This window comes from Erpetoichthys calabaricus, chromosome 7 (genome assembly GCF_900747795.2).
Source record: "Erpetoichthys calabaricus chromosome 7, fErpCal1.3, whole genome shotgun sequence".
NCBI classification, from domain to species: domain Eukaryota; kingdom Metazoa; phylum Chordata; class Cladistia; order Polypteriformes; family Polypteridae; genus Erpetoichthys; species Erpetoichthys calabaricus.
In genome coordinates, this window is record NC_041400.2 from 84,126,727 (window position 1) to 84,143,130 (window position 16,404).

Here is a 16,404-nt window from a genome sequence, read left to right on the forward strand (position 1 = left end):
GAGTTCAATTTCCGTAGCCACCCCCAGGCTGATTACTGCCACACCTGTTTCAATCAAGAAATCACTTAAATAGGAGCTGCCTGACACAGAGAAGTAGACCAAAAGCACCTCAAAAGCTAGACATCATGCCAAGATCCAAAGAAATTCAGGAACAAATGAGAACAGAAGTAATTGAGATCTATCAGTCTGGTAAAGGTTATAAAGCCATTTCTAAAGCCTTTGGGACTCCAGCGAACCACAGTGAGAGCCATTATCCACAAATGGCAAAAACATGGAACAGTGGTGAACCTTCCCTGGAGTGGCCGGCCGACCAAAATTACCCCAAGAGCGCAGAGACGACTCATCCGAGAGGTCACAAAAGACCCCAGGGACAACGTCTAAAGAACTGCAGGCCTCACTTGCCTCAATTAAGGTCAGTGTTCACGACTCCACCATAAGAAAGAGACTGGGCAAAAACGGCCTGCATGGCAGATTTCCAAGACGCAAACCACTGTTAAGCAAAAAGAACATTAGGGCTCGTCTCAATTTTGCTAAGAAACATCTCAATGATTGCCAAGACTTTTGGGAAAATACCTTGTGGACTGATGAGTCAAAAGTTGAACTTTTTGGAAGGCAAATGTCCCGTTACATCTGGCGTAAAAGGAACACAGCATTTCAGAAAAAGAACATCATACCAACAGTAAAATATGGTGGTGGTAGTGTGATGGTCTGGGGTTGTTTTGCTGCTTCAGGACCTGGAAGGCTTGCTGTGATAGATGGAACCATGAATTCTACTGTCTACCAAAAAAATCCTGAAGGAGAATGTCCGGCCATCTGTTCGTCAACTCAAGCTGAAGCGATCTTGGGTGCTGCAACAGGACAATGACCCAAAACACACCAGCAAATCCACCTCTGAATGGCTGAAGAAAAACAAAATGAAGACTTTGGAGTGGCCTAGTCAAAGTCCTGACCTGAATCCAATTGAGATGCTATGGCATGACCTTATAAAGGCGGGTTCATGCTAGAAAACCCTCAAATAAAGCTGAATTACAACAATTTTGCAAAGATGAGTGGGCCAAAATTCCTCCAGAGCGCTGTAACAGACTCATTGCAAGTTATCGCAAACGCTTGATTGCAGTTATTGCTGCTAAGGGTGGCCCAACCAGTTATTAGGTTCAGGGGGCAATTACTTTTTCACACAGGGCCATGTAGGTTTGGATTTTTTTTTCTCCCTAAATAATAAAAACCACCATTTACAAACTGCATTTTGTGTTTACTTGTGTTATATTTGACTAATGGTTAAATGTGTTTGATGATCAGAAACATTTTTGTGTGACAAACATGCAAAAGAATAAGAAATCAGGAAGGGGGCAAATAGTTTTTTCACACCACTGTAAAATCCGCGATAGAGTGAAGCCGCGAAAGGCGAAGCGCGATATAGCGAGGGATTACTGTATTAAGTATTTTATTTTAGCATTCTAAATGTTCAGAGAGAAGGAAGATCATGAAGTGAATGTATCTTGACTACAGATCGCTGCCGGCGCCTCCTCTTAGTGCAAGAAGAAGTCAGTTTAAGAATCATTTAACACAAAGCATTTAATGTGCTATATAACTTATGATGGGGTTTGAGAAAATCTAGTAAATTAAATATTCATTTTACGATGAAGTTTAGTTTACGATGTTCTACTTTAATGACAAATTACGAGAATAAAGTCAACATGTCGACTTTAATCTTGACATAAACGGCGAGAATAAGGTCAACATGTCGTCACACTATTACACAGTACCCAGGTACATTACACTGTATTGAAAACAAATAAAACAAGTACAACTTGGCTTGCAGTATTATCCAGTAGTATAGAAACAGTATTTACACATCTGACCTTTTAAAAACTGAAGTATCTCCAGGCTCTCTGTCCATTTTCACAGCTCAGCATTCCTATGCTACCACCCACTATTTGGTGGTGTAGCAGTGAAAAAGAACCCTAATGCAACAAATCTGTGTTTAGCGGTGTAGCAGTGAAAAAGGTCCCCCACTTGAACCAGTTTCCCGCTGCGCCACGCTCCGAACGTCGTTTAGGCAATTTAAACCGGTGTTGCGGTATAAGAAAAATCCATATCATAAAAAAAACATACAACAGTTTTTGGTATGAACCGGTATACCGCCCAGCACTAATAACAATATACCAGAATGTGGTGTGTTGGCTGACCAAATGATGCCATGTTTACAAGGTCACAATAAAAAAAAAATCCACAGTAAAATTTTATGCACATCAGTCAGTAGTATATGCCATGGAACACATTTTCAAATCCCCAAACGTCTATCTATCTATCTATTGTGGAAGATGAATGTTCTCTTCGTTCCCTTGTACTAATCCATGTCTGAGAAGTTAAGCAGAAGTAAGCTTTACAAAATCATACATTATGTAAAAGCATGCTTTGATGAGCAAACAGAAAAATATTTGTCCAAGGGACTCAAGGTCTAAGCATTCCAAAACATGAGTCTGCCTTAACCCGTTTCCTCTTATCATGAAAAGCTTGCACCTGCCTATTTTATTATTTTTCTCTTTGTAGCTGCAAGCCACCAATATCTTTCTGCAAAGCTTAGAAACTTCAGTCAAGGACACGGTGTACTTTGAGAGGGCTAAGCAGATCATCCACATTACTACCGAGAATGCTAAACCGGATGGACGCAGGGACATCCGGCCATGGGCCGTAGCCGCAAAAAGACGTACTGCGCAGGCGCCCCAAGAAGTGAGGCGCCGCGAGAGGCGGACAGGACCACCGAAAAAAAGGAGTGAGCACAGAAAAAAGGAGTCAAACGCAGGCGACGCACACAGCGCCGCACGGAGCAAAACACCCCCCCCCCCCCCCCACACACACACAAGCAACGGACGGGACACACACAAAGAGGACGATTCAACAAGCCCCTGGCACACAAAAAAAAAGAGCCCGCAAACCCCCCCCCCACACACACACACACACACAAGCAACGGACGGGACACACACAAAGAGGAGGATTTAATCCCATTGCACACGAAACGGGATGCACACAAAGAGGAGGATTCAACAAGCCACAAGCACACAAAAAAAAAGAAGCCAAGAGCACCACACAAAGCCCCAATTGGACACGAAACGGGACAGACATCGGACATAGCACACGAAACGTACACAAAAACGACGATTCAGACCCACGACCACAGTAAACATAAATAACAAATGACACACAAAGCCCCATTTCTAAATGAACCATCCGTATTAAACATACGTCATCTCAACACGTTCACACTATGCAGCATAGGTAGATCTCATTACAATGAGGCACTATTAACCGTTCAACCGCAGAAAAGGCTCCATATTAACAGTGAGTGCGATCCTCCTTATTACTTATCCATATTTCTCACGCTCAAGAACAAACAAGTCATGAATTCACGATCACAGGTACAAAACGATACCGCTCGGATAACGGGACCAAACACAATTCACACTATGCAGCATAGGTGGATCTCATTACAATAAGGCACTATTAACCGTTCAAACCGCAGAAAAGGCTCCATATTAACAGTGAGTGCAATACTCCTTATTACTTATCCATATTTCTAGAAGAAAAAAATGTCTCGGCTCCAAAAACGCAAAGCTCAACTAAAGCTTCTAACTAACGATGTACCTAAAAGTAAAAACTTTATGAACTGCATTAGATCCTACAATGGTTCATTTGCTTTTGCATCTACCGGAGTAAATATCAGGCCACCAAAAGGCAATGGCCCATACTGCTTTCGCATATGTGCACAAATACTGCATCGCATTGGAACAGTGCACCCTGAAACAAATCAACAATGCCCAAATATGCACAAATCTACATCCTAGATCTGCACGTGACATCCGTCTTGCAAAAATGTTAATTATTGATGAATGTACAATGGCATCCAGTCACTTACTCAACACCATTCATAAAGTTCTACAAACGTTTATGATTAATAATATTCCCTTTGGAGGAAAGGTACTTTTATTAGGAGGAGATTTTAGACAGTGCTTAGCTATTCTTACACATGCCATGCTCTCAGCTATTGTTCAGTGCACCTTAAAATACGCAGACAATTGGCATTGCCTTTCAAAAGATACAGTTAGTAAAAAAACATACGATGTCCAGAACCAGATCATAACAATTGCTTATTACAACTGGAAGATGGTACACTCACCAATACAGATGGACTTCACCCACATATTATTACAATTCCTCAAGCAAGTATCTGCGATGACTTAGTTACAGACAGATTTGGAACAGCAATCTCATTAGACCAAATGCCCCTTTTAACACAACGCACTATATTATGTCCAAAAAATATTAATGTGGGAAACATAAATACCCAAGTGATTCCATTACTTCCTGGAGAGACACACTCTTTCTAAGCTCTGACAAACTTGACTCTGCTCACAAGAATAACCATCTTCATTGACATTACAAGTTCTGACCTGGAATTACCTTTTACACCTTAAACGGCGTGTACAAAGAAATTTTCAAATAAAACCTTTACACTGTGCGCACACTTTATTGTTTGCTTTATATTTGCATCATCTACACCTTCACACTATTCTATATCTCATTCATACATCACGCTCTTTGTCATTCCCAACACCAGGGGGTGGGGCGAGCGAAGCGAGCAGGGGGCAGAGCCCCTAGTTGTTTTAGAAATGAAGCTGCTTAAAACTTCAACCTTGAGAGATGACTGTTGCATTCCATAATGATATTAAATCACACGTTCTAGGGGTATAAAACTTTGCCCCACCCGACAGATGGGATTCAGAAGAGCCCTGATGCTGTCATGTAATACTGATTGCCTGCTTTTCTGAAACTCTGCTCACTGTGACGATGAAAAATAAAGCTGCTATATAACCACACCTGCTGTCTTGTCTAAGTCTTCGTCCACACTATTATTGTTAGACAGTGTACAAAGGAAAAGGCCCATTGTAATATAGCAAAATGTGTTGGCCACAAATTCCACAATAAAAGTCTTGTGATTTACCATATTTATAAGTGAAAAATGTTTTTTCACATACTAGTGTCATCTTTGTGAGATAGTGTACAAAAGAAAAGGATGTAGCAGTTTACAAATTTGAAAATACTGTATGTTGGAAGAACTTTTAGTGACATCTACTGGCTAAATATGCAAAATATTCAGATTTTCCATTCCATCTTAAATTCTGGTACAACCAGCTGGCAGATAGACAGCCAACTACACCCTTGTGCATTTCATTCCATGGAGATATGCTACCATTCAATTTATATCCTATGACATGTTAGAACTGGACTTAGGCACCATTACATATTTGTACCAGACTGGTAGCATACCTCAATAAGCCATTTTACACTTCGATACATACATGGCCAGGTTTTAACAAGGGCTTACCGGGGCAGCAGTCTGGGATCCCAAAACAAGTGTTTTTAGAGCACAGCTGACTCATTAAATGCCATGAATGTGGAGCCAGCAACAGCAACAGAAATGGAACTGCTTCAGCTGGTAAGAGCAACGATCACAGTACAGTTCACAATCTGTCCCAAAGCATAGTACTTTTTAGCTGCCTATTTGCTCATAAAACTATACATCCTTATTAGGCATGTGACAATACACTTAATTCACATACAATACATACTACTATACTTAAGATTGGATAAAAAAAATCCATATTTGGAAACAATGTAAAACAAGAAAGTTTGATTGTTTTAGAGCTAATCAAACATACAAAACGTGTAAAAACAAAATATACAATATGAAACTAGAATGCAAAATGAAATTCGGCTCTATCACTCCTCCTGCACACTTCTCAAAAACCTGATTGCTTCAAAAGATCCTGTAAGTCAAAAGGTGTCTGCCCTTTTTACTAAACATGCACAGTGCAAACTTGCAAACATTTTACAATTACAATCTTCGCGCAGTAGTATAGGTTTATGAGGCACTGGGACTTTTGGAACTGATGGGACATGTCCCACTGCAACGGGTTACATCTGAAACAGAGGGGAACAAATGTACTGGGGAGTACATAAGTAGGATAGCAGAGGATTGTTTAACCTCCTTAATGTTACATTTTTTGTTCTCAAAAAAATACATAAAAAGTACTGCATTTTTTGGCTTGAAAAATGACTTTTATTAAACGTCACCTTTCTACTGCTGCGGTGGGTTGGCACCCTGCCCAGGATTGTTTCCTGCCTTGTGCCCTGTGTTGGCTGGGATTGGCTCCAGCAGACCCCCGTGACCCTGTGTTCGGATTCAGTGGGTTGGAAAATGGATGGATGGATGGATCTTTCTACTGTAAAACATGCAAAAACACTAAACGTACAAATTCAGATATGTAAAAAGTATAATAATGACACAAATAATGAATAATATAAAATGAATATTAATAAAAAATGAGGTTAATACCATATATACTGTCAAAATAGGTCTTTTGTGCAGTATATCTTTGAACTGGAAAATTGGTCATATGTACTGTCATTTACCCGACACCGTTCAGCATAATGGTTCACCTCAACAATTCTTTTGATCACATCATTATTAAGAAATAACTTCAAGTAAGTGAATCCTGACTGTCATCATTCACTTATTCCTGGTTTCCCCACAAAATCAAAATGAGGTGGTGATAGTTTATTTGAAGCATGGTCAACAGAAGCCCAAACACAAGAGTCCCTTTTGGATTCATCAAAATCACTTTTTGTTTCACTGTCCATTTCAATTTCGCTGCCTGAAGACAGATTCACTTCATCATTACTGCTGATAACAGGCTCCTCATCATCACTGCTCGTATCACTGACAAAAGCATGCAACACCTGTGCCACTGAAAAATGTTTCTTACAAGACGCCATTATGAGGCTAGGAGAACACACATCTACACCAATGCCTGGGTAACACTTGGGCCTGACACATAAGACACAGCTGTACTGTTGTTCGAATAATGCTCAGAACTAACATTGTTAGCTCTTTTACAGCCAGATTAATCCTCAGGTCTACTGCTTATACAAGAGGTGTCTTTACAGATGCCAGAGTAACACACTGGACTAACACTTTCAGCACTGTTTTCACAACCCAAGCGATGCTAGGAAATGGGTGTGGGTTTGGGGTATGCAGTTTAGGACAGGCCAGGTTTAGAACTATACATGCAGGAAAAAACAATAGCGAAAATAAATATGAACAGTAATGTAAATTCTAATTCAAAGTTTAAGTGCAAAAGTAAAATGAGTAAGACATTAAAAATAGCTTGACTTAATGCTACAAATATCAAAAACAGAACAAGTGAGTTGGAGTTGTATGTAGCAGAACATAATTATGATATTATAGCAGTGAAAGAAGCCTGGCTGAATAACAAAGATAGGGATAACATTGAGCAGGCTTACTGAAATAGTGGCCCACAGGCCACATGCAGCTTATGGTCTGGTATGGGCTCTAGACTATAACTAAAATGATCGCAAATGCGACTAAACATAGGTTTGGCAATTATCAATTCTACTTAGTTCACCAGTGCTGAATGAAATCATTGAAACTTTAAACTATTATATTGAAATAGATGCCAAAGGCCTTTTTTTTTTTCTTTTTCATTGTTGAATGTATGTGCCGTTAACATGTGTTGGTACGGGCTTCCCATGCACATTCCTGAGCCACATAAAAGCTGGTTTAAATCCCGCGCTGTGATGGAGGGAGTCGCAGTGAAAATGACGTCAGAGGTGGAGACACGCACGGGAAAATATTTCTAAGTACACACCACTGCTGAGGGGAAGGCCATGAATTTCAATGAGAGGCTGGTTACGCTTGTGCCAGAATAATGAACGAAGGGCTGAATATGACACAAGCAGTCATCAAAAAAAAAAAAAAAAGGTAGGCATAGACAACATTTGAAATTCCTATGCCCATTATATAGGTCTCCTGTTATAAATATATCTTTGCCTCTTGGAATTCAGTTGTCCCTACTGATTTCACACAGGCACACTAAGGTGTGATTGTCACCGATCTCCTTGTGTTGAATGCAGTTTCTCTTTTGATTTAACGCGTACACCATGCAAAATGCTGCCTGTTTGTCAGTAAACATGTATGAGCAGTCCATTGCCCACTGTTTCGTCATATACAGCGATAGAATGAAGTCTGCGTTTTAAGGTTACAAGTGTATTACTGTCGCTTTACTGGGCTGCTCTGTGATTGAAGGTGGACAGCAAACTTTGTTAAAATGGTAACAAAAAAATGCCACTTTGTTAGTTGTTATTTCAGTTGTTTTGGTGTGCGCACAATATGTTCCGTTACCAATAAATTCTTCAATGGGAGTTCATCAAAAAAGAAAAATGGAAAATAATTTAGTAAAAAAATACTAGTAATAATTATAATTAATGATTCATTATTTGACACCCAAGAACTCTACACAAAGTCATTTTAAAATAAATGTTCTAATTCAGTTTCACGCCATACGCCATTTACTCAGGTAGTTTTTTTTCTGGGGAAAAAAAAAATTCCACAGTAATGATGTTGTTATGGAACTCAAATTTAACCTCTGTCATATGAGTGATTAAACCGTGTGAATGAAAAAGTTCTATGAAACGTGCCTGTCATGACCACCCCTTTAAATTGGGGGAGGATCTCATATTTCAAAAGGGAAACAAATGTTATTGCTAATACTGTGCACTTTGAGATGTGCCTGGGTCAGATGTGAGCAAAATGTTTTTTTTATTTCAAAACTTGAAAAAAAGTACTGCTACTACCTCAGATTCTGTTCAATTATACCCTTTTTGCAGTTTTTAGACATTTTTTGATGTGCCTATGTCAGATGTGACCAAATTTAAGGACAGGATCAAGGAAAAGATTGAGGAACACATGACACGAACAGGAGTTTTACTGAACAGTCAGCTTGGGTTCAGAAGAGGAAGGTTGCGTTTTACTAATATGCTGTAATTCTATGATGAAGCAAGAAAAGCACATGACCAAAGTGGAACATATATTTTCTTTATCTTGACTTTCAGAAAGCATTTGATAAGGTGGGCATCAAACTAAAATATAAGGGAGTTTACAATGTAGAGTGCAGATGCATGCAAAATGGGCTCAGACACAAGAAGCAAAGGGTTATGGTGTGAGGAACCCAATCAGAATTCGCTGTTGTTAAAAATGGTACCCCACATTGGTCAGTGCTAGGGTTGCTGCCATTTTTAAAGTATATAAATGATTTGGAAAAGAATATAAATACATGTGGCGGGTCTGGCAACACGCTGTATTCACACCCAACCTCTCCTGGTTAAATTTGCAGATTATCCCAACCCATTATAAATATTTATTTACTTATTTATTTATCAGACATCATTAGCAAGTGATAATACATATGAATGATTTAACACTAGAATTACCAGAGTCCACGAAAAAACTCGTAGATCCGGCCAACCTTAAAACCGTTCTCACCTCTCTTTTGTCTTCTAAATATGCCGATTAAGACGAGCCAGCAAGCAGCCGGCTATTCCATCCCCCACCGTCGCAGAACGTTCACTAAGTTTTCCCAGCTCATGCCTTGTTTGATTATCTGGGAGTGACTGAACTGCTAGAGTTTTAGAGTGGAAATAATAGATCGTTATTTGGAACACACGTATTTCATGTTTGTTCCGTTTCTACAGTAATCTGTGTAAATACATTTTTAAAACAGAAACATTTTTTCATATTTTAGTAGTAAATGACAAAATGTAGGCATAAACTATATAATATACAGTAGTGGTAAGATTTGCTGACTTGTAGTCAAACGTCCCCGGGTCGATCCCGACTACCTCCTATATTTGCTGTTTTCAGTAATGAGCTGCTCTTATTGTCAATATTATACAATACACACATACACTTGGTTTGCGTCTAACACACGGTGTACATTTATAGGACTTGTAAAAGTTTCCGTTTTTTTTTTTTTCACTTTTATTCTCTCTAAATCACGATCACGATACATACTAAGTCGCGGATAGTTGACACAGACTGCTCAGCCGATCAGTTCGCAGCAGGCCTGTTGCACCTTAGAGACCCGAGTTCGATTCCCCGCTGGAAAGAAAGTGTTATTTTTTTTTTTTTCTTTTTAACCATATAAAGTGGTATGCACTGTCAGTCAGACCGTTGTATTTTTCATGTGGGATGCTCCTTTTAAAATATTATTTTTAAAAATTGAGACTGCAATTAACATGAACAAGTGTCTTTATAACTGTTATTATATAATATATATAAAAACAGCTAAGGGGATAGATAAATAGCTATAGTGCGTCTTTATTTGATCCAAATAAATAACATGCGAGCCGATTTATTTACTTATCTTCCTACAGCATAAAGTCACAAGTGAAGTGTAGAGCTTCCTCTGTTTGATCGTCAAGGGCATGCTCACAAATTACACGTGTAATGCCACGAAAAATACCTGCTGACACTTTAGTACGCGAGCAATGGTACGAGAATGCAGTTAGACTTTTTTGTGCACATACACCACGCTAGTGTTTAGATCTGGATGGTGTAGCGTTGGAGGATGACACCGGACTTTTGCCTTTACGCCTGGTGCAGCTGCATTGTTCTTTTATGCGAGTTGACATTTCTTGCGGGGAGGGCTTCTGTTTTCTCCGATCCGAGTTCACCTCTGTTATAGCTCTGTTAATCAAGAGCTTCTGGGTTCGATGCTGGCAGCTTCTCAAGTTTGCCATTTTGAGTAGAGAGCTGCTATTATTGTTAATATTATACAATAAAAACATACATTTGATTTACGTCTGTAACAACCGCTGTAAATTTATAGTGCTTGTCAAAGTTAGCGTTCACGCTCGCCCCGATCTGACACTGCTGTTTTCAAATAAAGACGCGCTATAACAGAGGTGAACTCAGATCGGAGAATACAGAAGCCATCCCCGCAAGAAACGTCCCCTCACATATAAGAACAACGCAGCTACACCAGGGGGTAAAGGCGAAAGTCCGGCGTCATCCTGCCAATCACCTGTCCTTCAAAGAAACAGCACGGCTTACAGAGCTCGCCAACGCTAAACCGTCCAGATCTAAACACTAGCGTGGTGTATGTGCCCAAAAAAAGTCTAACTGCATTCTCGTACCATTGCTTGCATACTAAAGTGTCAGCAGGTATTTTTCGTGGCATTACAAGTGTAATTTGTGAGCATGCCCTTGACGATCAAACAGAGGAAGCTCTGCAGTATACTTGTGACTTTATGCTGTAGGAAGTAAATAAAGTAAAACTAGTAAAACTAAAAAAAAGATGCTAACTTTGACAAGTACTATACATTTACAGCGGCTGTTACAGTCGCAAATCAAATGTATGCTTTTATTGTATAATATTAACAATAAGAACAGCTTACTACTCAAAACGTTTATTTTGGAAGACGTTAAGACTCGAACCCAGAACCTTACGAGTTGGAGTCGGCAGCTCTAACCAGTATACTACCCAAGAAGGCAGGACAGCAGGCAGCACTAACCTGGTTTCTTTTTCTTCGGTTATAGCCTTAGAAAAAAGCACATTTGTTCTGTTATCTTTATACACTTTCACAAAAGATAAAAGTATATTTGGAGTTCAGGCTTCACACATTATACACTTCATGCCTACATTTTGTCAATTATTACTAAAACATGAAAAACGTTTCTGTTTTAACGATGTGTTTACTGTGCATAGATTGTTGTAGACACGGAACACACATGAAATGCAAGTGTTCCAAATAACGATATAGTATTTATAAAAGGTGTCATTTTGCATGACTTCTCACTCTATACAGCTCTAAGCAACTGACAAGTAGGTAAGCAGACTTGAGCTGAGAAAACTGTGTGCCGGAAGGGGATGTGATAGCAGACTGCTTGCTGTTTGCTGCTTATCAACACATTTAAAGGACAAAAGAGGCTGACGGAGAAGTGCGAAGCGTTTTAAGGTGGGACAGATCTACAAGTTTTTTCGTAGGCTCGGGTAATTCTAGTGTTAAAGGTGCAAACATCAAAATCAACAGAAAATAAGTAGTACTACTATATAATTATACTTGCAGCTAGATGGGATGGAGGGTCACAGTACAGTAGATAGTGATGTAAAAGACTTCCTACAATCAGTTGTTATACACATGCGCATGGGAGGCAGCTAAAGGGCTTGAGTAAGGGCAATTCCGAATCAAACCGGGATGTGGAAGAGTGCACCGATTCTTTTTCTTGCTTTCCTGCAGACCTTCCACGGGAGATTCCACCTGGCCCTGTTGATGTCACTTCCGGGTCCAAGCCTATGGTGGAAGACCACGTCGGCTCCAGCCCCTCTGATGTCATGTTCGGGCTCGAGCCTATGGCTGAAGACCCTTATGAGCCCGACCCCTCTGACTTCACTTCTTGTCTTCCCCTTTAAAAGCCTCCACCTTTTCCTTATTCCCTCAGTTCTGTTTTGGACTCGGTTTTGTGCACATCAGAGCTGTATAACATTTCACGACTTTGCAGCCAGGATACCAAATAGAAGGGTGGCTGCACCAAACCTTGCTATGACTCTGTGTGGAGTTTCTGATGCAGTTTAAATGGATTTGGCATGATTTTATCTGCCAAGTATTCATTTTGCAAGCAGCAGACAGGTGGCACACATTTCTCTGGCTCTGCTCCAGTGGGGGGGGAAAGGGGGGCTGTGGAGAATAAAGTGACATAGAAGGCATTCTAGAGTCTTTTAAATAGGTTTATCTCAGTTTTAGCTGTCCAGTGCTCATTCTGTAAACAAAAGAGCAATTCAAAAACAAAGGCTAAGCTAAGGAAAGCATTCTCCTGTCCCGTGGATGGGATGGAGAGACACACTAAATATGAAACTGATACAGTATAAGACATCCTACAGTCCTTTAAAATGCATTTTTGACAATTTCAGCTATACAGTGTTCATTTTACAAGCAACGTCTCACATATTTTTACAGCAAAGTATTTTACAGGATAGTAACACCTGCTGTGAAAATCAGATCCATCCAAAACGTAAAAGGGATGGTCGTGACAGGTAAGGGATTTTTAATTTTTAATAGAACTTAAAATTTTATTTCATTCACCCGGTTTTAATCGTTCATTTAATAATTCACGTCACTTAAGTGAAATTTGAGTTCCACGACAAAACCCCTCCCGTGGAAATGTTTTTAAACTACCTGGGTAATATTGTTCTAAGAGGAAGTCACCACATATGGCGTTAAAGTTGGTTAGTACATTTATTGTAACTTTTTTCTTTTACAAATCTTTGTACAGAATTCTTGTGTTAAGTAATGAATTAGTATAATTATTACCAAGTCTTATTTTTCGTTTTTCTTTGCCGAATAATTTATTTGTAACAAAACATATTGTGCGCACGCCAAAGTGACTGAAGTAAGAACTATCAAAAATGTCATTTTTTTTATATCGTTTTACTGTCTGCTGTCAATCAAAGCAGCCCGGTAAAGCGACAATAATATGTAATACATCTTAAAACGCAGGCTACATGACATCGTTGTGCGTAAGGAAACGGCAGGCAGGCAGCTACACGTGTACTATTACTGACTGGTAGGACGGCATTTTGGATGAAGCATGCTTTAAATCAAAAGAGAAACAGCGCGCAAAGACGTGATAATTCGAGGAGATCTATGAAAATCACTCCTTAGTTGCTTCTAGAACTATAAATTTGTGCTACGATGGTACAATTCAATAAAACAACCCGAATCGATAAAACACCAATTAACATCTAACTAACTTGCTTTCCACGGCCCGCGAAGCTTGTTTAAGCTATTACTTTAACATATCGGGTTTTCAGAGTTAAACTTCACAGGTCTGCTTTGAAATTTGCGAATAACATCTAGCAATCAAATATAGAACAATGAAAACTATGGAATATTACTTTCGTGTTTGAATGCAAAATCAAAGTTAAAATAAGGTTGTTAGAAACCAAACAACCCGAGCCTAATGGACAGAAGTAAAAACTAACACCCTATTACTATACATCGCTATCTTCCACTTATTATACAGGAGAAAAGGAATGAATTAATTAAAAAGTAAAAAGTTCAAGCAACAATACAAGACCTCGAGCATTATTACTCTTTTGTACCTTAAAAGCGACTTAAAACGCAAGCACATGTTAAAATGAATTACTAGAAACAACAAGAGATAATGACCAGTAAAATATTAACTATATCGCTTTTAATACACTCACCATTTCTGCCTGACCTTTTCTTTTCATTTTTACTTTTTTCTTAAACACATTAACATTAAGCTACACACGTGTAATCCGAAATGAGTCCACAATAGAAAAAGTGTCACGTTACTTTAGCGTTTTTCCTATTGGTGCGTGACCGCCTCCATGAACAATGACGATTTAATCATGTGACATTCTATTTCCGGATCAAAAATACTTTTAATTTGGCAGATCCGCTGTGTTGGAAGCGTTACTAAACCACATAAAATATATAACTGACTTTTATTTTTATTGTTTTTTATTTTATGATATGGTTATTTTATAAATGTATGACTTACAAATATATAGACGGTAGTGCTACACAAATTTGTTTGCTTCAGTCATTACTGAACAGGTAGATGTACTACAAAGAAGGGGGATCTAGAACAAAATGCACATATGAAGAGTGCCCTTAACTTTTAAAGCGTTATTTAGAATGTAATGTTTCAATAAAAGGAAAGCACGATGGCAGAATGGTTTGTGATCCTTCTTCAAAGATCCAACAGCTCGGTATTGTTTATTTAACAGTTGTGATAATTAGGGTAAATTTGTACAATTTCTTATGATCTCCAAACATACCGGCGACTACATCCAATTTTATTACAACTTTTTGAAACCTTATTACAATCGACATTCTGGGTCAGTTGCGCCGTGCTATGAGCTCGTAATGACCGCTGATCTGAAAGGTATTCCACAAAGCGCACTTAGCGAGTAACCTTGTTTAAAAATCATATAGTGAAAAATTCAGATACCGGTAAAAATCAGATTTCCTTTTTCTGTATTTCTATAGCTTTCAAAATCATCCGTGCAAGCCTGACACTGATTGTTAGTCATATTGCATATAACAGGAAAGACATTCTTAAAGAAGTCACAGCGAAATAGATTCTATAACGTGTTCAGTAATGGTTACGGTCATCTTATTATCCAGAAAAAACACGTTAAACAAACACTTTTCATTGGCGAGAGAACTGATTACAGTATAAGCATTACTCGATGTAATGTAGTTTAGATATCGCGGTAAGAAAGGGGACTGGAAAAAGTGTCATAGAGGAGAAAATGGAAAATATCTAGGTTGGAGACGAGGTGATTTAATAAAGACTGCTTTAAAATTAAATGGACTGGTAATTATTATGACAGCTCATGATGCAGAAGATTTATGTTCAAAATACAAAATGTGAATGGAGTCTTATCAATTCTTCGAAACTGCGAGTGGATTAACAAGGGTAATGTGAAACGATCAACGCTATTGCATTACATAAGAACACCAGTACAAAGAAACAGCCATTAAAGACAGTACAGTATCTAGGTTATACTAGGGAATGTGGAACCAATGCTAGGAAGAAAGCGAGTTTTGATTTGGGAATATTACATACTACAGTACTTCTAAAAGTAAAGTATGCAAAGTAGACCATTTCCCAGGCAAAGCTGCAGAACTGGTTAAGTAATATGAGTCACTTTTTAAAGGACCGGGACAGATCGCTGCTTCACACAATGTTGAACCTGTCGCTCAGGAACTTAGACGTGTTCCATATATGATTGCGGCTGTCAATCAAAAATTAGGGAAGATGTTTGAGGACGGAATTATCAAAAAAGTTAACAAAGGTGCACAGTGGATATCATATCTGGTGACAGATAGGGGGCGCTATCGCTCCCTTGAGCCCTCAGATCAGATGCCAGACACCAGATAAAAGTCCAATAATTAAATTTATTCGGACAATAATGCGCACCAAGCACCCTTCACTCCACAATACTCATAAATAATACAATACTGTTTTACAATAATCAATCCTCCACTCCCAGACGCGCTGTCACCCTTCCTCCCAACTCAGCTCAATGCTCTGGTGTTTCCCACAGTCTTTTATAGTCCTTGACCCGGAAGTGCTTCTGATCCTTTAGTCCATGTGATTACCCAGCACTTCCGGGTCAGGTGAAAACTCTTCTTCTTCTTTAGCCCGGAAGTACTTTATTTCTTCCATCCTCATGACACAGAAAAACTTCCGGGCTATATGGATAATACACGTCCTTGAGCCTCCCTGCAGCGTCCTCTGGTGGCCCCATGGTATCCAGCAGGGCTGTGAAGGAAAACTCTAAGGTCCACGATGCCCTGCTGGAATTTGGGGCATCTCCACACTGCAGGAAGGGCTCCACCTGGCGGCTTGGGGGTATTTGCCGGGATAAGCTGCCGGCCATAGTCCACACTGGTCTTGATTCCAAATAAATTTTTTTCAGAGGCACGACTGTGTATAGATCTGAGAG

At 39.3% G+C, this 16,404-nt stretch overlaps 1 protein-coding gene across 1 annotated transcript in view; it reads right to left on the reverse strand.

Moving 5' to 3' along the window:
• Positions 1-14,264, reverse strand: part of LOC127528737 (nucleolar protein 6-like) — a 108,045-nt gene extending 93,781 nt beyond the window's left edge. Inside the window, exon 1 of the mRNA XM_051929452.1 lies at positions 14,128-14,264. Within this exon, the coding sequence (XP_051785412.1) occupies positions 14,128-14,154 (27 nt within the window). The 5' untranslated portion in view covers positions 14,155-14,264. The remainder of the gene's footprint in view (positions 1-14,127) is intronic.
• Positions 14,265-16,404: the final 2,140 nt, after the last annotated feature.